Genomic DNA, 22,326 nt, shown 5'->3' on the forward strand with positions numbered 1-22,326 from the left:
TACAACTTAAAAGCCCATTTTATTCAATGATTACGAACACAAGACCACTAGACATTTAAATTCAGACAGAGCTTGCATTAGTGTTGACCCAAACTTCCCCCACACAAAAAGAAACTCAACAAAAAGTAACTATATCCTCTCCAAATCTAATCCAGTGCAATCGACCCAACTTTATCATCTGAGGGATTGCTACCACAACAGAAGTCATTTCTCAAACACAAGGAGTTATACTTATTCAACCAAGTGCTCGGGGAAGGAAAACTATTTTGAATATAATCATTTGTTTTCTGAAAAGGGGAAATAAAAGAAATAGAAATGGATGACTGGGTCTTGCCACCTCATTCATCAGAAACAGGAACAGACAAGCAGAGAGTGAACTCCAGAGAAGCAGAGAGACTGAGAAGGTCTCTGCCAGGTCTCCTGATCACAGGAGCAGTATATGATAGCTTCACAGTTTGTTAAATTTTAAGCCAGCAACTCTGACCAACTGGATTTTGCTGTTAACACCTTTAGAAAGGCAACCAAGTAGTTGAACATTGTACAGAATTGTTTTGATACGAAGAGGTATAAATCTTTTATAAATATTGCCTATTTGTGGAACTTGCATTGCTGTGAATCTGAAGTTTTTTTCCACAACAAATTCAAGGACTTGGACTACATCACAATCCACTTTAGTCATATAAAAACTATCAATGCACTTTGGCTTATTTGCAGTTATTCTGCCTTAATTTTAAAAGCTACCATTTAAAAAAACAGTACACTGGTTCATTTCTGTAAATCCTGATGAGCAAGAAGTTCAACGAAGGGATTTCACCTAAAGACAGAACACCAAAATGCCTTGAGATTAACACATTTTGTTGCTCTTCCAGTTTGCACGGCTAAAAATATCCTTTTGCAAACTGGCTAGCTTCACATTCCATGTTTCAAAATTCAGACATTCTCTAGAGATCAGATTTGCCCAGCAAGTGTTATTCACAATAAACATATTACAAAGTGGGAAGGGCGTGAATACTGATGGACTGAGATGCAGCTCCCTTGCTGCCCAAGTGTGTTTAGGGGAAGAAGTGAACTGGCTGACAGTTAAATGTAGTGAGCTATTCTCCCTGGCCTCCAGACCTCTAACAGTCCCAAACTTCAGAGCCCAAAGAGTGGGTGACAGAGATAAAGAGAAAACGTCCGCCTGATGTATCTTGCTGCCCAAACAGCACTGATTGAATGAGCAGGACAAATGCTGGTGTCTGGATTTTCTTGAGCCCGGGGAGACGATTAAGAGTGTATACATGCACAAGTGCGGAGGACGAACTTGGGCTAATGTATTGGCAGTCAGCTGATGACATTTTCAAGGGAGAGGGAGAATCTTCCTTGAGGAAGACCATATGGTGCTGGAATCAGGGACAGCGTGTCCTGGGAATGCAGAACACAAAATCCTGTTTTGCAAGGAATACTCGACCAGGCGGATTCCTCACCGCTCGACAGGTGTTTTTCTGCTCAGTCTATATCCTGAGTCAAACGCTCTGCTAAGCAGCAAGATGGGGGCTGGGGAAAGATAGAGAGGAGTAAATTTGGTCACAAGTTTTAGAACAGACACTGATGTTGAGGACCCTTTGAGTCATCTTGATTAGACAGTTTTATCCATCCCTGAACTCCCAGTAAGCAGAGCTGAAAGCTACTTCTGTGCTAGGGTGAGGATGCCTGAGACTGGCATAGCTGAGCCCCAAGTAAGTGATGCCACGGGACTGTCCAGAACACAGTCCACAGGTCAACTCAACTCATTAATGGCACCATTCTGCTAGGCAGGTTCTCTGTTTAGAAAGCCTCCCTCCAGTCAGCTGCTAAACTCTCTTGGGATGGTTCACAGCTTTCCAGAGGAAGACCGAATGGAAAAGACATCACATTTTACATTTTAGTCCCTCCCCAGAGATCCAAAGGCGATTGCGGGCCTTGAGTTACGTTTTCAAAGCTGCACCGGGGGGAAGAAGAGGGAGAACGTGGGGACTTTAGGATCCTGGGCACCTAGAAGGTGGATCCTAAATAAAAGCATAATGCTTGCGAAATGTACCTTAACTGAGGGAAGGCAGACGTATGTTCAGATGCTGGAAAAACAAAAAGGTGAATTGAGAAAACAGTTTTCCTCAAATACCACCGTCAGAACCCATTTGTATCAAGCCATCCTCATAATTAGGTTTTTGCTCTTAAAAGGTAAATTCAGAATTGCCCACATGGTTTCATAGAGGAGACAGCTGGCAGGTTCATCTTCAAGAGCCGACATCTGATTGGTGTTTAGCTGCCCTTCCACTGCACAGTGACACTAGTGTGCATTGCTTATTTGCTTACCAAAAAAAAAACCACCCCACAAAACAGGAGGAGGGGGAAATTAAACTTTCAAAAGCCTGGGTGACAGAAAGGCACTGGACCTACAAATCAGGAGTCAGATTCTATTTATCCTTTCATATCCACAGAGTGGGCAGTGTAAGAAAAACTAGCACCAGTTCTTCTTTACGAGGGCTCCGGAAAGTGAACATATTCAGAAAGAAACAGCAGTTTTTTTTTTAAAAAAAACAAACACAAAAAACACTTGGTGGAGCTGATTTCTAGCAAATTCACAGGCAAATCTCACAGTTCATTTTGTTGCCTTCTCGCTCCACGCTTTGTCCTTCCCCTCAACCTGAGCAGTAGGCATACATTAACTCAGCCATCTCCCCGCTAAAAGAAGAAACGAAGTCACCCAGAGTCGATTTGCCTTCCCTCCTCCATGACAGCTTCTCCAGTGGAATCAGCCTTTAAAGATCCCCATCTCTGGATGGCAGGAAGTCAAAGAGTTTAGAAGAAACCAGGGATTTTCAAACCTTACCCTTTACCTGTTTAACACACATAGCCCCCATGTCCCCTTCCCTCGGCCCCCTGGGTTATGGGGGAAGAGTTCAACTCCATCTTTTCTGCTCATCACAGCTCTGGAAGATGGGCCGAGAAGGCAGTGCAGAAGAGTCAGGAGAACAGTGTTTTGTCCGCTTCATCATTAAAAAATAAATAGACTTTTTTTAGTGTCTTTCAAGGTCATTAAAAAAAAAAAAAAAGTCTTCATTTCTCCTCAGGCATCCCCCCCCAGCTCTCTTCTGGGCTGGAGTTCAACTCGTCAGCCAGCCCCTCGAGCTGCTTGTCCAGGGTGTTTGCCGAGTCCATGAACATGTCGGGGATGTCTTTGCCGAAGTAAATCTTGCTGTTGGAGGCGATTGCCTTGTACTTCATCAGCTGTAGGTATTCTGGGGTCAGCTTCAGCTGCAGAGAGAAGACAACATTCCCAGGCAGGAAGGGAGGGAGAGAGAGAGGAGGCATCAGAGGAAGTCATTTGCCAAGATTACTTGTGATTCAGCTCTATCTTTGCATTTGGGCACTAAAATACAGCAGGCACAGAAGGAAGACACTTGCAGTCAGCAGCAGGAAGAGGGAGAGCCCCTTTTGGTCCCTTCTCCATCAGCCTGGAGTTCTGCTGCTCTGCACCACCATAGCAGGGAGGACAAACAGTGAGAGCCTCTGTCTGTCCCTTCTTTCTCCACCAGGCCAGATCTCTGCTGGCTGCGAAGAAAAGCTTCTCATCAGGCCCTGCTCTGCTCTTCCACACCTTCAAAATGTCAGAAACACTGACTATCCTGACTGTGGGACTCTGAGCTCCAAGTAGCTTGGAACCCTGCTACTTTTTCGACCCCGTACCCTACTGCTCTTATTTTATCTTTGTCCTTGAATTGTACTGCTTTTAATTTTTCTTGTGAATATCGCCAGTCCCCTTCCTGCCTTATTTTTCGATTGTGAGTCCTTTTCCCCACAGTGCTTGGTGTTGTGCTTAGCCCATAGTAGGCACTTAATTCTTCCGTCAAGAATCTTATTTTCTGATCAGAGCAGCCCTCCCTTCTATACTTCCCTGTCTCCCATCTTTTTCCCACACCCTAAGAACTACGTGCAGCCAGTGCACCGTGTCTTTGAGGGAAACCCTTCTATACTTCCCTGTCTCCCATCTTTTTCCCACACCCTAAGAACTACGTGCAGCCAGTGCACCGTGTCTTTGAGGGAAACCCTTCTATACTTCCCTGTCTCCCATCTTTTTCTCACACCCTAAGAACTACGTGCAGCCAGTGCACCGTGTCTTTGAGGGAAACCCTTCTATACTTCCCTGTCTCCCATCTTTTTCCCACACCCTAAGAACTACTTGCAGCCAGTGCACCGTGTCTTTGAGGGAAAGGAGTTCCAATCTCCACAGTCCAAGTTGTAAGTTCATCATAACGTAGAACAGTTAGCGGCTTAAAAGGAGGAAATTCTTTGGCCTCTGGCATGGCCTGAACAGAGAGGATTCTGACACTAGGCAGCAAGAAAAGCCCTCACTTCATCCCGATCAGGTTGAGCCACGCTTTTTACCTTATTTGCTTCAGCTATTTTCAGAGCTGTGTAGCACTCAGCATCAGCCTTTGCCTTCTCCCGAGCCAGGAAAGCAGCATCTGCCAGGAAGGAATGCCAGCTGGTTAATGTGCAGTCATGACCCCTTTCCCTCAGGGCTCCTCCAGCTGAGCTCCTTTCTGCTATGTGTCTCCCGCACAGCCTGATTACTTTTTTTCCATAACCAAAAAAAGTGAGTGCTGTTTCTTGGACACATTCTCGTCAACTCTAGTTTCTGTGGATTTTTCTGACCCCGCCAGTCCCTGAAAGGGCAGAGAGACCATGCCTCACCCTCCAGTTCTGAAGCTCATTCTCTCAAGTCTCTTATTTTACAAAAGCAGCAGGGGCAAGCCAAAGAGAGCCATCGCAGTACAGAGCTCAGGGGACAACGTGAGAAATAAGACGGCCACAGACCTCCTCCACTTTCACCATTTAGAAAGGGATTTGGGTTTGTTTGATTTGTTCCTGCCTGGAGTAACCCCTGTTTTTAATTAAGTATTTAAGTGCTTACTAGGTGCCAAGCACTGTACTAAGTGCTGGGTAGATACAAATTAAATAATATTTAAGTGCTTACTAGGTGGCAAGCACTGTACTAAGTGCTGGGTAGATACAAATTAAATAATATTTAAGTGCTTACTAAGTGGCAAGCACTGTACTAAGTGCTGGGTAGATACAAGCTAATTAAGTTGGACTCAGTTCATTCCCACATTGGGCTCCTAGTCTTAATCCCCATTTTACTGATGAGGAAACTGAGGCACAGAGACCTGAAGTGAATTGCCCAAGGTCACACAGCAGACAAGTGGCAGAGCTGGGTTTAGAACTCAGGTCCCCGGTCAGATTCCCAGGCCCATGCCCTATTCACTTGGCCACACTGCTTCTCTGTTCATTCATTCAGTCGTATTTATTGAGTGCTTACTGTGTGCAGAGCACTGTACTAAGCTCTGTTCTGCTACTTCAGAGGATATACAACGTTCCATTAACGTGTCCCGTAAAAGGGATGGCACTGGGTAGTTGACAGGTGGCAGAGAGTCCGCTGGGTGGGTCACCCCTGTCTGTCCAGGGATGAGGTCTATGGACAATCCCTGCAGCTGAAAGCCAGTGAGGCCTGTGGCCATTCGGAAGGCGGGAGGGAACAGTGTGAGGTAGCGAGGTCACATTTTTATCCCCCACCGCCAGCGAGCCTGAAAGCAATGGGGTGTGTTGCCGGCAGGATGGCTGGGGTTCTGGCTGCTACAGCCAGCTAGGCTGGTCTTGACACCTGGTATCACGTTATTTATCAGAAATAAAAACTTATTGTTGTTCTGCTGGGAACTCCTTAATGAGGAGCCGCTGATCTGTAAAATCCTAATTGGCTCCTGAAAGAGCCCCTGCAAAGCTTGACAGGTCTTATAATGAGTGTAACTGGACACAGCGCCTTGCAGCTCGAAGCCTGGGACGCAGAGCCTTGTTCTGTCTTGAGGTTTGTGAGACAAGGCACCGTGTGGGCGGTGGGGAGAGGGTTTGTGCGGGCCAGGAGGCAAAGGTGAAAGGCAACCACACAATCGTCCCCAAGAGCCTTCAGAGTAAACACTTCCAGACTAGGTTTCTCCCGGGCCAAATTCCCAGCCTCTCTCCCTATATGCCAAGGATGCGGCATGCTTGTGCAGTGGAGGAGAGGGGCACTTAGAAGAGTAGGGGGTGGGGGAGAAAGAGAAACAGAAAAATCTTAGTATATTGGTCCCCTGAAGCTAGTCCTTGCTGTTTGAGTACTCAGATTGGGTAAAGTTTGATTCTTCATCTGAAGAGGAAAAAATTCACGCTGGTTTACACAAATGAATTCCTCAAAACCACCTTAGGTTACTTGAAAAAGGAGAGAGGTGTGAATCCCTGGAGCCCCATCTAGAATAGTACAGAGCCTCTGTGCTAAGCAGCATGATTTCCCCCCCCACCCCGGCTCTAAGACAGCTCCCCTAGAACAGCATATTTTTCGCTCACCTTCAATTTCTGAAATTTTTTTCTCCGTCTCCTTCTCCATCACCTTCTGGCCATAAGTGATTTCAGCAACTTGAGCCACTTTTTCTGCCTCTGCATTAGTGAAGAAAAATTTCAGCCACTGCCAATGGCTTTAGTCCTGCCTGCATGGCACCTTGACGCCCTCCCCAACTTTAAACAAGTCTGAGTGCCTATGACGTGGTAGATGATGTGCCAAGCCACGCAAGACTCTGCCACTTTCAGAGGGCTCTCAGTCTTATAAAAACAAGAGGGCAGGGAGTGAAAAGCATCAACCTTAAGCAACCAAACCCCCCTGGAGCCACTTATTCATATTGATGCCCGTCTCCCCCTCTAAACTGTAAGCTCATTATGGGCAGGGAACGTTTCTGCTAATTCTGCTGTACTGTACTCTCCCAAGCGCTTAGTACAGTGCTCTACATATAGTAAGTGCTCTATAAATACCACTGATCTACTGACTGACAGCTAAGGGCAACAATGCTCAATGGGATTCTGCCACAGATCAGCTGGGTGCAAGAGGGGAACTCCAATCGGATTTTGGGAATCAAAGATTCTGTCCCTATCCTCCTCCACGACTTTAATGCAGCAAATCTTAATAAAAATAGTAGTTACAGTATTTGTTAAGTGCTAAGTACTCAGCACTAGGGCAGATACAAGATAATCAGGTCGGACACAGTCCCTGTCCCACAAGGGGCTCACAGTCAAAGTTGGAGGGAGAGCAGCCATTGACTCCCCATTTTACAGATGAGGAAAGAGAGGCAGAGAGAAGTCAAGTGATTTGCCCAAGGTCACCCAGCAGGCAAATAGTGGAGCTGGAATTAGACCCCAAGTTCTCTAACTCCCTGGCTCACGCTCTTTCTCCTAGGACGTGCTGTTTCTTTAAGGGTATTCTCCAGAGGAACTAGTAGTTTCTAGCTTGTGGCATAAGGGTCGCCAAACCTGAGTCCAGCTTTCTGCGATTACAAACAGGAAGTCTCTACAGGAAAATTCCTTCTCCTCAAACAGGTAGCAATGATTCTGGAAACTTAGGAGCCGGACACCTGCCCTGCTAGTCCCCAGCCCAAAAAGCCCCGTGTTTCCTCCAACAGGAGCCTAAGCTTTCCCCCCAAACCATCCCTTTCTCCCTTCCAGCTTTTCATCACAGAGAAAGAGCTGGGGCATCATCTGCTGACCAATGAGGGCCTTCTTCCGTTCCGTCTCCGCTTCTTTCTCCACCACCTTCTGTTTCTGGGCTGCAATGAGAAGCTTCGTCTTTTCACTCTCCCTGCAGGGAGGAGAGCAACCCTAGTGAGGCCACTACAAAAGCTCCAGGGAGTGTTAGCTGCCCCACAGAAAAATTAAACCAGGACCCCCTTCTCTCCCAAGTGGAGGGGAGCAAACCGCTCACTTCCCATTCTCTGGCTCTCTAGCCCATTTCTGCCCCATGCTCCCAGCAACAGCTGTTCCACCCCAAAATAACCTTGTCTGTTGAAAAGACGGACACTGACTGTAATACATCCATCTGCCCAATCCACGTTTTCCCCACCTCGGACTTCACCTTTGGTACAAGCTGTTCTACAAGAACAAGGCCCACTGGTCCCCTTATAAAGGCTCAATCCTGAGGGATAGTCCTGAGGTTGTCAATGTTTAACCAGGCCAGGGAACAACCATGGAGTGTCTCTCTCACTGGCTAAGAGTACAGCGGACTGCAGCAATAGCAGGAGGAGAGAGGGCGAATCCCCGGCAGGGTTAAACCTGAGATGGAACAGATGGTGCAAGAGAGGAGCTCAAGGCTCACACAAAAAGCAAACACTTACATTAACTCATAGTTTCTCCGGATCGCCTCGGGGATGTTTGGCTTGGTGACCCGCACGGCCTGAAGAAGCAGAGGAGAGAACGGGCAGAGAGTCGCTGGGCAGGTTCCATTCTTTCCCCCCTCCTCAACCATACCTTACGTTCCCTGGGGTGAGGAACCTCATCTGGTAAAGCCACGGAGGGGAGGACTCGCAGGGGGGCACCGCTTACCTGGATGACAAGTCCGGGAGCCATGGAGGTCAGATCCTGCTGCAAAGCCAGCTTGAGATTCTCATCAATCTGATCTGATTTGAGAGAGACAGAGAGACAGAGAAAGAGAGAGAGAGAGAAAGAGAGAGAGAGACACACATAGACATCCCAACCTTAAGTCACTCAGTAATCCGAAGGGCTATTTTGAGGAGGATGCTAAGTAGCAGGAGGGCTAATGGGAAGAAATGAGAAAGGGGGTGGAAGAGTAAAGAAAAAGGCTTTCACACTTGCTATCTCATCCTCCCCAGTCACTGGTTTTCTGGTTCTCCCTTGCCACCAGGTTCCTCCACCCAATAAAGAGCAGCCACCGACCATTCTGCTTCCTGCGGGGTCCTCCTAGCAACTTGGGTGATTCAGCCGGGGCAGAACGGGGGGGACGGGGAGGAAGACGGGCAGCTTCTCCTCATAGGGCTATGGGCCGGAGGTCAGAGGAATGACCGCATGTACCCAAACCACTGAGGGTCAGAAAAGCAGCAGTGAAGGCTGTCTCTTCCTCCTCCCCCATCTGATGGCGGGGGGCATTAGGTGGGGTGAACTCCACGGCTCTATCCCTGGTCCTTCCGGCTCCACGGGTTGAGGTGGGCCAGCTACAGTTGCCCATCCTACTTAAAAAATTATGGAAGAAGCTAATGTCTTGGCCCCCTTGGTGCCAACTACAGGGGGATGACAATTCCCTGGAGTCACCACTTATGCTGACTAGTTTTCTCTTATGTTCACAGAAGAAAGAACAAGAGAAAAGGAACGCCAGTTGCAGTGATAAAGTTCAGATAAGATCTGGTCTTTTGAGGTGTCTTAAAATCAAAAATAGACAATCACTTTTAGCTGAAAAAGCTGACTTCTTGAGGTACCCTTCCAGCCCTGACTACTCCAACTAGCCAAAGAGAGAGTCATGAGGTGAATGGCTTTGCCAATGTAGAATGGTCAATGATTCACCCTGGGAAAACAGACTCTTGCAGGCTGCTAGACTTTTGGGTAACCCACGTTCTCCAGTATGGGCTAGCAGGGGAGAGAGAAAGAGAAGCCCAAAGTCCCGGTGGATCAGCGAGAGGTGAAATGTTCACATTAGGCCGTAGCAAAACCTTGCAGCAGAGCATACAGCACTGAACACTGCGAGGCAAAGACCCCAGCCAGAAAATACAAGCTCCGGATTAACGTGGAGCTCCATGGTGGTTTCTGTTTACCGGAGTCTTCACCAAGAAACATGGAAGGGAAGTACAGATTTATACATCGGACAACGACCACGATTCATTCGGTCCATTCTTGCTTTTTGGCTTTGAGTTCCTGGTCTGTCACGTGCCCCTCATGTGGAAATTCTAGAAGGGCAGAGAACACCCGCTTCCTGCACCTGGTGGTGGGGTGGCTGAAACAGGACATCGCCAAAGAGGTGGTGAGCCACACCTTTCCATATTCTACTTCTAAACTCTTTAGAGCTTTTTTTTTTCGTTCCACATGGGGAACATCCGTGAGAATTAAGTTAGAAAACAAACTGCAGCAAGCTGCAGGTCCAAAATCCACCCGGTGAGTCACCTCCTTCCCGGGCAACTACTTGTCTGCTGTGTAACCTTGGGCAAGTCACTTCACTTGTCTGGGCCTCAGTTACCTCATCTGTAAAATGGGGATTACGACTGTGTCCAACCCAATCTCCTTGGTTGTACCCCAGCGCTTAGTACAGTGCTGGCACCTAGTAAGCACTTAATACCACAGTTATTCTTCTTATTCCTGGCCTGGGATTTAGGCTGGAGCTTCAGCCAAAGGGATGCCCCCACCGAACCTGTCCTTCGGCAAGCCTCTGCCCAGAGGGAGATATGTATCAAAATTCAGGTCCTCCTGATCGAACTACTTTCCTCTCCCTCCCCCACACAGAAGTAGGCAGATCCTTCTACCTACAGAACTCTCGGTTTATCCTGACTGCACCACAAGATCACAAACGTGGTTGGAAAAGAGAACTGCAAACCAGTTACTGATGATGCAAGGAGGGCACTAGGAAACTTAACCCCATAGTGACTACCCCCACGGGAAGCAATCAACGGTCTCGAACTCAGGGCAGCAGGAGAGGCAGCTGTTGCGAAAGGCACGGTATGACTGGGACACGTGAGCCGGGAAACGGAGGGGCATGCTAGGAAAGCAGAGCAAGGAAACAGCGGAAAAGCAAAGTTATTGGATCTCTTGGTGTGGAACGTGGCTTAGAGGAAATAGCGAGGACCTAGGAAGATCCACTTTCTGGCTGTGTGACCTTGGGCAAGTAGTTTAACATCTCTCAGTTTTCTCATCTGCAAAAGTGGAAATTCAATACCTCTTCTCCCTTTTACTTAGACTGTGAGCCCCACGTGTGACAGGGACTCTGTCTGATCAGCAGATATTGTATCTACCCCAGCACTGAGTAAGTGCTTAATAACACAATTATCAACTCTAGTTCTGTCCCATCGAGGCCAAAAACTAGGTACTTTTTTTTCCATCTAATTCTAGATTAGCCAAATTGCCATTTTCATCACCTCCCTGGAGACACATGCTTTCCCTTGGAAGTGATCATTCTTATAAAGCCGTAGCCTATCTACATAACCATGCAATACCCTAATGAATTGCTCTATTAGCCAATCATACACCAAACAACAAGTAGAAGTGAATCACCATCGGAAAAGTTATGAGATAATCTCCTACAGTACCACAGTGGCTGAAAACCCTATCTTTCCTCATCTCCCACTCCCTTTTGCATCGCCCTGACTTGCTCCCTTTACTCTTCCCCCTTCCCAGCCCCACATCACTAATGTACATATACGTAATTTTATTTGTATTGATGTCTGTCTCCCCCCACTAAACTGTAAGCTCACTGTGTGGAGGGAATGTGTCTGTTAATCATTGCATTGTACCCTCCCAACCGCTTCGTACAGTGCTCTGCATAAGGTAAACACTCAATAAATACGATTGAATGAATGAAAAAAAAATCCCTCAATTATCTTTACTCTGTGCTTATGGCTACAGATCACAATACTATGCACTTGGGAAAGTACAAAAGAGTGTGTCGGCACGATCCGAGCTTATAGTCTGTTCCCTCCAGAACCTGAGCCCATTAAGTGCATCTTGAAGAATCAGAAAGGCAAGGCTTTCGATCAGTTGGGGAAAGAGTCCTGGGGCGGAGAAGTACATGTAACTGATCTTTTTGGTCTGTCCCCTACTCCCAAATCCCAATCTTTCTTTCTGCTCAGACCTTTCCTGGCTGCCTACCCTTCTTTGCCTAGTAACCAACTCATAATAATAGTATTTTTTAAGTGCTTACTATGGGCCATGCACTGCTGTATGCACTGAGGTAGATACAAGTTAATCAGGTTTGGACACAGTCCCTGTCCCAACATGGGGCTCACACTCTTATCCCCATTTTTTTTTTTTAAACAGATGAGGTAGCTGAGGCCCAGAGACGTAAAGTGACTTGATCAAGGTCACATGACATTCATTCATTCAATCGTATTTATTGAGCGCTTACTGTGTGCAGAGCACTGTTCTAAACGCGCAGCGGAGCTGGGATTAGGACCCCAGTCCTCCTGGTTCACAGGTCCATGCTCTACATACTAAACTATGCTGTTTCTCAAACTGTCGCTCAAACCCTCCCCCATAATTCTTCCATTCGTCTCTATGTAAACCTACAATTCTGAATCCAAGTAGAGGAAAGCAGGGCTGGAGAAGCATAGGGAATTCTTACCAAAGAGCTCAATGTAGACTTCTTGGAGGGTGTGTACGCTGCAGAACTGATTTAGCTCATGATGAATCTTGTTGAAGATAAGCGCCTTGTCATAGTCGGCGGTGTAATTCTTCACTATGTCATAAACTGAGAGAATAAGGAAGAAAGGGTTTTAAGTTAAAGCCCAAACCTAAGGGATGTCATTTTCTAAGGAGAATGTCCTGTCCCTTCACTGAAGGAACTTCCCCTCTCTATAATCCCAGAGCCCAGGAGAACAAGCAGTGGATGACAGGCCAGCAGGGAGAACTCACCTGCATTTGGGACCAGGAAGTTCACCACTTCAATTCTGTCGAAATAAATCATCACACCACCACTGTTGGAGAGAGAAAGGGCACAGGACTCAGAGAGGGGCTCAAGAATCCAAGACCATCCTTTGGGAGGTGACAGAACAAAAGGTGAGAGCGTTTAGGATAAGGACAGGAGGGGGTTGTGACTTCAGGGTCCCAAATGGGGCATGTGTTTGAGCTTCGCAAAAGCAGATGCTGTTTCCAACCTCTGTGCCCAGGCTGAACAGCTCCAGATTCCACAGACACCACACAGAGATCCAGGATGTGTCCATCATGGAGATGAGACCCTTTAGTGGGTCGAGAGGGAATTTTGCAACCTAACTGAAAATGGTCAGTTTGCAGGCCCACAGCTGTATCAAAGGGAAAGGGGCATGTAGCGAGTAGCTGGCTTTTTCCTCCTGACTCAATTCTGTCTTTAGGGAGAAGGTCAATCACCAGTTTTCTACAGATTGAGGCAGGAAATAGAGCTTGGCTTGAGCCCCAACCCTCTCCCAGTTCATTGCACATGCATGGCTGCGCCAGTCGCCATGCATGCAGTGGGCCCTGCTCCTCAGTCCAGTGAGTCTGAGCTACAGCGACAAGTTCATCTCCCGTTACCTCAAAGTGCTCTTACTGTGCGCAGAGCACTATACAGCGCTTGGGAGAGTACAAAGCAACAGAATTAGCGGACATTCCCTGCCCATAATGAGCTTACCTCCTTCCAACTACCTCCTCAGCGCTTTTGCATAGCTTTTAAATTTCCCTGCTTTTATTTTGAGCACTTCCTCTCATCTTCTCCCCACCCCTCAGACTGTAAAGCCCTAGTGGGCAGGGATCATGCGGTTTACATCTGTTGTACTCTCTCAAGTAATTAGTGATGTACTCAATTATTGATTAACCTGCCTTTTTGAGGCCGGGACCAAGGGAAGGAGCTACAGGTAAAGCAGATGTTCCCAATGGAGTAGGGGGGAGGGAGGAAGAGAGGGAGGAAGAGAGGGAGGAAGAGAGGGAGGAAGAGAGGGAGGAAGAGAGGGAGGAAGAGAGGGAGGAAGAGAGGGAGGAAGAGGGTGAACTACATCAGTGGCTTCCGCTGACTGCCAAGGGAATGATCCCACTCTGCCAGAATCTCGTTTGAGATCCAAGTCAAAAGCCTGGGATTTAACAGAGTAAATAAAGGTGTGGAAGGGACCAAGGTTGAAATAATCATTATGGTATTTGTTAAGCGCTTACTATGTGTCAAGCACTGTACAAACTGAGTTGGACACAGTCCCTGTCCCATGTGGGGCTCACAGTCTCAACCCCCAGAGAAGTGACTTGACTTGCCTAAAGCCACACAGCAGACAAGTGGCAGAGCCAGGATTAGAACCTATGACCTTCTGACTCCTGGGCTCTATCCACTAAGCCATGCCACTCACCCCACCCAAAAAGGGATCTGAGCTACCGAGGACTCTGCCCCGAGCTAAGCATATTAATGCAGATAAGTTACTTATTGCAACAGGGGACCAAAGAAATGAATGGAGCAAAGTGCAAAGAGAAAAAGACAGAGATAAGTAAATCATAATCGGATAAAACAAACAGGAGGAGGAAAACCTGTTTTTGTACCTTTGGGTCCAGGGACTTTACTCTTGAAAGCCTACCTTGTTCCACAAGGGACATTCTTCACTTCATCTGTCTGGAGTGTGGTCTATAGGGAGAAAAAAACAGAAGGCTGAAAGGATTGGGTAGAAAGCCACAGCAACGTAATCAGTCTCTCCGGCTGAGAACGAAGCTACTTCATCCTTGAGCAAGTCACTTCACCTCTCTGTGGCTCAACTTCAACTGTAAAATGGAGACAACTATAACCCCATAAGGGATGAGGTGAGCACTTGGGGATACCTCAGCTCATTTTCCTGTCTCTATCCCAGTGCTTAGCAGTTAGTATGTGCTTAACAAATACCATAATTAAGTTTTGAAAAGAGGCATATGTAATACTTTGGATTCAATACTATTACTTACAACAGGCATATGTCAAAGGAGAAACCTCACAGTGCTTCTTAAGGTGTTTCTCTTTAGAATCTGGGAAATAGCAGTGAGATTCCCCCTCTCACCTAATATCCCCATGATAAAAAGTGTCCCCCCAAACCCTCCCATTCTTCCATTCCCAAAGCCTGTGGTCCTTCGTGAGAGGAAAGGATGGGGGGTAGAGGAAGTGGGGAGAACAGCCAGGGAATTCATCCCAATCAGGCTGTACCATAATAATAATAATTCTACTATCTGTTAAGCTCTTCAAGTGTGCCAGGCTCTGTACTAAGCACTGGGGTGGATACAAGGAAATCGGGTTGGACGCAATCCCCGTCCCGCCTAGGGCTCACAGCCTTAATCCTCATTTTACATATGAGGTAACTGAGGCCCAGAGAAGTGACTTGCCCAGGGCCACACAGCAGACAACTGGCAAAGCCAGAATTAGAACCTATGACCTTCTGAGTCCCGGGCCTTTGCTCTATCCACTAGGCCATGCTGCTGCACTGGAGCCCTCTCTTACTCAGCGTTAGACCCCAGAGGTTAAACTCTACAGAAGCAAATGCTAATGCCAGAAGGCAAAACAACCCCCATTATGGCTCCATTCTCCCTTCCCCACCTTCACAACAGAGTCCTTCCAGATGTGAGCAGTGAAGTTAGCCTCCCAGGCTGGGACTCTGCCTGGGGAACAGCTACGAAGTCTCCAATCCAAATGCACAACTCTACTGAAGAAGAGACGAGCTAGGATGGAGACCCTGGACAACTTCCTCAACAAGCAGGCAGCGCCAACCATTCAAGTTGGATTTCCCCGGAAAACGTCTTGTCAGATTTCTTTTTTGGAGATGTTTCTTCACCCCAAAGCCAGAGAAACTGAGATACATAACTATGAGCGTCCAGCACCGGGTTCTGTAGTCACACACACCACAACTGCCAGGCAAAAGTACCTGCACGGACTTGTACGACGTGATGAAAGGGAGCATGAGATGGAAACCAGGGCCACTGGTGGAGGTCAGCAGCGCACCGCCTCTGCAGAAGAAGACATACACCTCAGTTGAACCAGAAGGGGCCTGAAATCCCTTTGACAGAAGAACTGGGCTCAGGACATACGAAACTCTGGGCTCCAGACACCTTCCCCCTTTTCGAAAGAACATACGAAACGCTGTCATCGGGCCATCTGATAGTCCATCTAGACCAGAACTGTTTCTGCCAATGCAACAATAAGCTTGGGGGAACCATGAGATGGCTGCCAAACAGATCCTTCCTTGAACCTATCCAAATCCCTGTTTACTGATTTTGCTGCAGAAAATCCCACATGCTTACCACCCGCTTTGTGAAGAAATCCCTTTTTTTTCTGATCCTTTCACCTGCAGCCTTAATTCCACAGTTGATCACTGCAAAGTCACTAAGCACGCTGTTGCTGCTGTGTGGAGCAGAGGGCAAATATGCTACCCTAAGTGACTGTCAAGGATGGAAATTAATTTTGCCACAAGTCTCACTCACTGGCTGATCAGGACGGGACTGAATTTGGGGCCACTGCCCCTGTAGTTTCGCTCCCCAAAGAGAGAATACGGAAAGCTTAGACTCCTCCCTTTTCCCGCAATATGTCCCTGATATTCCCCCTTTTAGACTGTGAGCCCACTGTTGGGTAGGGACTGTCTCTATGTGTTGCCAATTTGTACTTCCCAAGCGCTTACTACCGTGCTCTGCACATAGTAAGCGCTCAATAAATACGATTGATGATGATGATATTAAGTTTTAATATCTGGTGACCATTAGGCAGGAGGAGGAACAGCCCTCTGAAGCACCTTTCTGAAAACTCTACTTAGAATCATTCTCCTAAATTCATCCTGAAAAGCGTTTAAAAACTGTCCTGAGGAGACTTTACCAGGACCAAAAATCATTTAGCTTTGATTACGCAGAACAGGTACGTTATCTTTCATTCTGCTGTCGGGGCAGCAAACTGGATGACTTCTGCAGGGACAACAAAGGAGCCAAAAGGCCTTGAGAGGAAGTGAAAGGAAAGCAGCTTCTGAAACCAGAAGGAGAAGCAGAACTGATTGTTCCTTTTAGTAACCGAGTTAAGGCAAACTTGACAATCTGGGATTTTATTCCAAACTAGAATTAGGCAGGTGTTTGAGAAAGTTTCCTCCCATGGGTGGGGTTTGGGAGAGAAGGGAGAGGCTAGAGAATAATACTCCGGAGTCCTCTACCTGTAGTACACCCCTATGTGCCCTTCTTCGATCTTGTGCACGGCCGAGAAGAGAGCGGCACAGAAGAAGCTGGCGGCCACGGCCACGACTGCTCCCAGCTGAGCCATTGTTGAGCTTTATCTGAGGGAAGAGAAACAAAACCCCAACATCAAGCACCACAGGAGAGAGGTGAGATCCAGCGTGTGAAAGTGCACGCTGTGACACGCACTTGTTTTCACGTCACCTCAGTGTGCTCTTTCACGCAGTCTCACGCTCCTCCCCTACAGTCATTTGAACACCATGGCAAGATTCCAACTTTCCTAACTCCTGCCCTAGACTGTAAGCTCACGGTGGGCAATGAACACGTTTAGAAACCCTGTTAGATTGCACTTTCCCAAGTGCTTAGGACAGTGCTCTGCACATAGTAAGCCATCAATAAACGACTGAAGTCAAGAAAGCCACTCTCACGAGCACAGCAATTCATTCATTCCAGAGCTCTTAAACACAGGAATTCTGCGACCACCCCGCTGTCACTTTCCAGCTTCTTAAAGTAGAGGTTCTTAAGCCAAGCTGATAATCACCAGGCAGAGAGGTTGGGGTTCACACTGCTCTCTTTGTAAGCTAATTACCCCCAGGTCTGTCAGAGAGGCACACAGCTGGAGTTTCAGCCGACCAAATTACAGAGGAAGTCAAAGGAACAGGTGGAGGCGGCTCTGTAATTCTTGCTTATGCCAACTGCAAGCTGTTTCGGTGAAAACCATCTTTGGCTCCCATCAAATGTCAGAGTAGGTGCATAGAGGGGCTCCAGGGCAGGAGCGTTTGTCTACCTTCATTCAATCGCATTTATCGAGTGCTTACCGTCTGCAAAGCACGGTCCTAAGCTCGTAGTAGAGAACGATTCAACAACAGATTCCCTGTCTACAACGAACTCCCAACGCCCTAAACGGGACAGGATCGAGAACCTTTTGGTGCTGATCACACCCCCACCACCTAATACGCACCGGCTAGCTGTGCCCACATCAGAAGTGCCAACCTCTTTTCACGAAGCAGGTATCAGGCCAGTCTCTTCGATCGGTCCTGAATAACTTGCTGAGGGCGAGGCCTTAAGAGATCCTACGGATTTATGGCAAAGGGGATTTCTCCTCTTGATTACTGTTCGGAGCAAATGTAGTCTCTTGTCACAGTGCAGCAGTTCCCACGGTGACACTCTCTGCTGTCACTCAGTAAGCCTTGAATCAGTCTGAAGGGAGGACTTTAAAATGTCTATTTAGACTGCACGCCCCGTGCAGGACAGGAACTGTGTCCGACCTAATTAACTGGTTCCTCCTCCAGCTCTTAGAACAGTGTTTGACACACAGTAAGCGCTTAGCAAACACCATAAAGAACATATGCCAAGAAATCCAGCTTCAATATATATGTATAAAAAAAATCTGACCAAACCCAGAAGGCCGCCACACTTACCCCAGCTGCACTAGCCCTACTTTGGCCATCAAAAATTGGGAAAAGGCAGTAAGTGCTCAATAAATACGACTGATTGAATGAATGGCACTTGTCAGGACCTGGCCTCAACCAAGAATGACAGAGGGCATTCTGGCTAATTGTTCTCCGGGGCCAAGGGCCCTCCCCTCCTTCCCCTCCAAGTGCTCCTGTTTTTGCCGGGGAGCTCTGCACACAGTAAGCGCTCAATAAATACGACTGACTGAATGAATGATGAGCCCACTGTTGGGTAGGGACCGTCTCTATATGTTGCCAACTTGTACTCCCCAAGCGCTTAGTACAGTGCTCTGCACACAGTAAGCACTCAGTAAATACGATTGAATGAATAACAATGGTATTTGTTAAGCGCTAAGTGGAAAGCTAAGTCTGCTGTGTGGCCTTGGGCAAGTCGCTTCACTTCTCTGAGCCTCAGTTCCCTCATCTGTAAAATGGGGGATTACGATTGTGAGCCCCACGTGGGGCAACCTGATCACCTTGTATCCCCCCCAGCGCTTAGAACAGTGCTCTGCACATAGTAAGCGCTTAACAAATGCCATTATTATTATTATGGGTTCCAATCCCCGCTCCACCGCTTGTCAGCTGGGCGACTTTGGGCAAGTCACTTCGCTGGCCCTCAGTTACCTCATCTGTGAGCCCACTGTTGGGTAGGGACTGTCTCTATATGTTGCCAACTTGTACTTCCCAAGCGCTTAGTACAGTGCTCTGCACACAGTAAGCGTTCAATAAATACAATTGAATACATGAATAATAACAACGGCATTTGTTAAGCGCTTACTATGTGCAAAGCACTGTTCTAAGCGCTGGGGGGGGGGGGTACAAGGTGATCCCCAGCTGCACTAAGCGCTGGGGAGGTTACAAGGTGATCAGGTTGTCTCACGGGGGGCTCACAGTCTTAACCCCCATTTTACAAATGAGAGAACTGAGGCCCAGAGAAGTGAAGTGACTTGCCCAAAGTCACACAGCAGACACGTGGATGGGTCGGAATTCGAATCCATGACCTCTGCCTCCCGAGCCCGGGCTCTCCCTACCGAGCCATGCTAGACTGTGAGCCCGCTTCTACTTGGACATATCTATTCTATTTATTTTATTTTGTTAGTATGTTTGGTTTTGCTGTCTGTCTCCCCCTTTTAGACTGTGAGCCCGCTGTTGGGTAGGGACCGTCTCTAGATGTGGCCAACTTGTACTTCCCAAGCGCTTAGTCCAGTGCTCTGCACACCGTAAGCGCTCAATAAATATGATTGATTGATTGATAGGGACCGTCTCCGTCTGTTGCCAACTTGGGCTTCCCGAGCGCTCAGTCCAGTGCTCTGCACACAGTAAGCGCTCAATAAATACGATTGATTGATTGATAGGGACCGTCTCTGCGTTTCTGGACAGAGACAATCCGGGCAGCAGCACGAAGTACGGATTGAAGTGGGGAGAGACACGAGGACGGGAGATCAGAGAGAAGGCTTCCCAAGTATTTAGTCCAGTGCCCTGCACACAGTAAGTGCTCAATAAATACGACTGATTGATTGATTGGGACCGTCTCCATCTGTTGCCAACTTGGGCTTTCCAAGCGCTTAGTCCAGTGCTCTGCACACTGTAAGCGCTCAATAAATACGATTGAGCCCACTGTTGGGTAGGGACCGTCTCTATATGTTGCCAACTTGGGCTTCCCAAGCGCTCAGTCCAGTGCTCTGCACACCGTAAGCGCTCAATAAATACGACTGATTGATAGGGACCGTCTCTGTTGCCAACTTGGGCTTCCCAAGCGCTCAGTCCAGTGTTCTGCACACCGTAAGCGCTCAATAAATACGATTGATTGATAGGGACCGTCTCCGTCTGTTGCCAACTTGGGCTTCCCAAGCGCTCAGTCCAGTGCTCTGCCCACCGTAAGCGCTCAATAAATACGATTGATTGATTGACTGATTGATAGGGACCGTCTCTGTTGCCAACTTGGGCTTCCCAAGCGCTCAGTCCAGTGTTCTGCACACCGTAAGCGCTCGATAAATACGATCGATTGATTGATAGGGACCGTCTCTATATGTTGCCAACTTGGGCTTCCCAAGCGCTCAGTCCAGTGCTCTGCACACCATAGGCGCTCAATAAATACGACTGATTGATTGATTGATAGGGACGGTCTCCGTCTGTTGCCACCTTGGGCTTCCCAAGCGCTCAGTCCAGTGCTCTGCACACCGTAAGCGCTCAATAAATACGATTGATTGATTGATTGATTGATAGGGACCGTCTCCATCTGTTGCCAAGTTGGGCTTCCCGAGCGCTCAGTCCAGTGCTCTGCACACCGTAAGCGCTCAATAAATACGACTGATTGATTGATAGGGACCGTCTCCGTCTGTTGCCAACTTGGGCTTCCCAAGCGCTCAGTCCAGTGCTCTGCACACCGTAAGCGCTCAATAAATACGATTGACTGATTGATTGATTGACTGATAGGGACCGTCTCCATCTGTTGCCAACTTGGGCTTCCCAAGTGCTCAGTCCAATGCTCTGCACACCGTAAGCGCTCAATGAATACGATTGATTGATTGATTGATTGATAGGGACCGTCTCTGTTGCCAACTTGGGCTTCCCAATACGACTGATTGATTGATTGATAGGGACGGTCTCCGTCTGTTGCCAACTTGGGCTTCCCAAGCGCTCAGTCCAGCGCTCTGCCCAACGTAAGCGCTCAATAAATATGACTGATTGATTGATTGATTGATAGGGGCCGCCTCCGTCTGTTGCCACCTTGTACTTCCCAAGCGCCCAGTCCAGTGCTGTGCACACCGTAAGCGCTCAATACGATTGACTGATTGATTGATTGATTGATTGGGACCGCCTCCGTCTGTTGCCAACTTGGGCTTCCCAAGCGCTCAGTCCAGTGCTCTGCCCAACGTAAGCGCTCAATAAATATGACTGATTGATTGATTGATTGATAGGGACCGCCTCCGTCTGTTGCCACCTTGTACTTCCCAAGCGCTCAGTCCAGTGCTCTGCACACCGTAAGCGCTCAATGAATACGATTGATTGATTGACAGGGACCGCCTCCGTTGCCAACTTGGGCTTCCCAAGCGCTCAGTCCAGCGCTCTGCACACCGTAAGCGCTCAATAAATACGACTGATTGATTGATTGATTGGGACCGCTAAGGGGGGGGGGGGGAGAGCCGTCCTTCGGCCTGTCTGTCAGTCCGGAGCGGCCCGGCCTCGCGTTGTATCCGGCAGGCCGAGCGCTCTGCCCGCACCCACCTGCTGCCGCTGCCGCCGCCGCCGCCGCCGCCCACGCTTCCTCCTTCCGCGGCGGGCGCGACGCCTACGTCATCAGAGCGCGACAAGGGCCGCCCGCCCCCCCGGGCCCCCTCCGCCCCCCCCCCCAACCCGTCTTCTTCCCGAGCCGAGCCGAGCCGGGCCGGCAGTAGCCGGGCTCCGCCGCCAGGGGGCGCCTCAGCCCCGGACACACTCGGCCGGCACCCACCGGGCCGGGGGGGGGGCGCCCCTAGGAGCTCGCTCGCTCGCTCACTCATTCATTCACTCATCCATCCATGCGTTCGTTCGTTCATTCATTCATTCATTCATAAGTTCGTTCATTCATTCATTCATTCGTGCATTCATTCATTCGTTCGTTCATTCATTCATTCATTCATTCGTCCGTTCGTCCATCCATCTGTTTGTCCATTCGTCCGTCGGTCTGCTCGTCCGTCCATCCATCTGTTCGTCCGTCTGTTCGTCTGTCTGTCCGTCCGTCCGTCCGTCCGTTCGTCCGTCCATTCATTCGTTCGTCCATTCGTCCGTCCGTTCGTCCGTCCGTCCATCTGTTCATTCGTTCGTCCGTCTGTTCGTTCATCATCTGTTCGTCCGTCCGTCCATCTGTTCCTTTATCCATCCGTCCGTTCGTTCATCCGTCCGTTCATTCATTCATTCGTCTGTTCGTCCGTCCGTTCGTCTGTTCGTCCATCCATCTGTTTGTCCATTCGTCCGTCGGTCTGCTCGTCCGTCCATCCATCTGTTCATTCGTCTGTTCGTCCGTCCATCCGTCTGTTCGTTCGTCCGTCCATCCGTCTGTTCGTCTGTCTGTCCGTCCGTCCGTCCGTCCGTCCGTCCGCCTGTCCGTCCGTCCGTCCGTCCGTCCGTCCGTCCGTTCATTCGTTCGTCCATTCGTCCGTTCGTCCGTCCGTCCGTCCGTCCATTCGTTCGTCCATTCGTCCGTCCA

At 48.5% G+C, this 22,326-nt stretch overlaps 1 protein-coding gene across 1 annotated transcript; it reads right to left on the reverse strand.

The window, feature by feature from the left end:
- On the reverse strand, positions 1–21,389 carry ERLIN2 (ER lipid raft associated 2). The gene is made up of 12 exons (XM_038746238.1): positions 21,366–21,389; positions 16,665–16,784; positions 15,399–15,480; positions 14,094–14,140; positions 12,442–12,503; positions 12,152–12,277; positions 8,419–8,492; positions 8,211–8,269; positions 7,587–7,678; positions 6,400–6,489; positions 4,408–4,487; positions 1–3,276 (listed from the first exon to the last, which is right to left on the reverse strand). Exons 2-12 carry the CDS (start codon positions 16,769–16,771, stop codon positions 3,079–3,081), a joined length of 1,017 nt encoding a protein of 338 aa, XP_038602166.1. The 5' UTR covers positions 16,772–16,784; positions 21,366–21,389; the 3' UTR covers positions 1–3,078.
- Between the last annotated feature and the right edge of the window lie 937 nt (positions 21,390–22,326).

The sequence above is a fragment of the Tachyglossus aculeatus genome, chromosome 5 (genome assembly GCF_015852505.1).
Source record: "Tachyglossus aculeatus isolate mTacAcu1 chromosome 5, mTacAcu1.pri, whole genome shotgun sequence".
NCBI classification, from domain to species: Eukaryota; Metazoa; Chordata; class Mammalia; order Monotremata; family Tachyglossidae; genus Tachyglossus; species Tachyglossus aculeatus.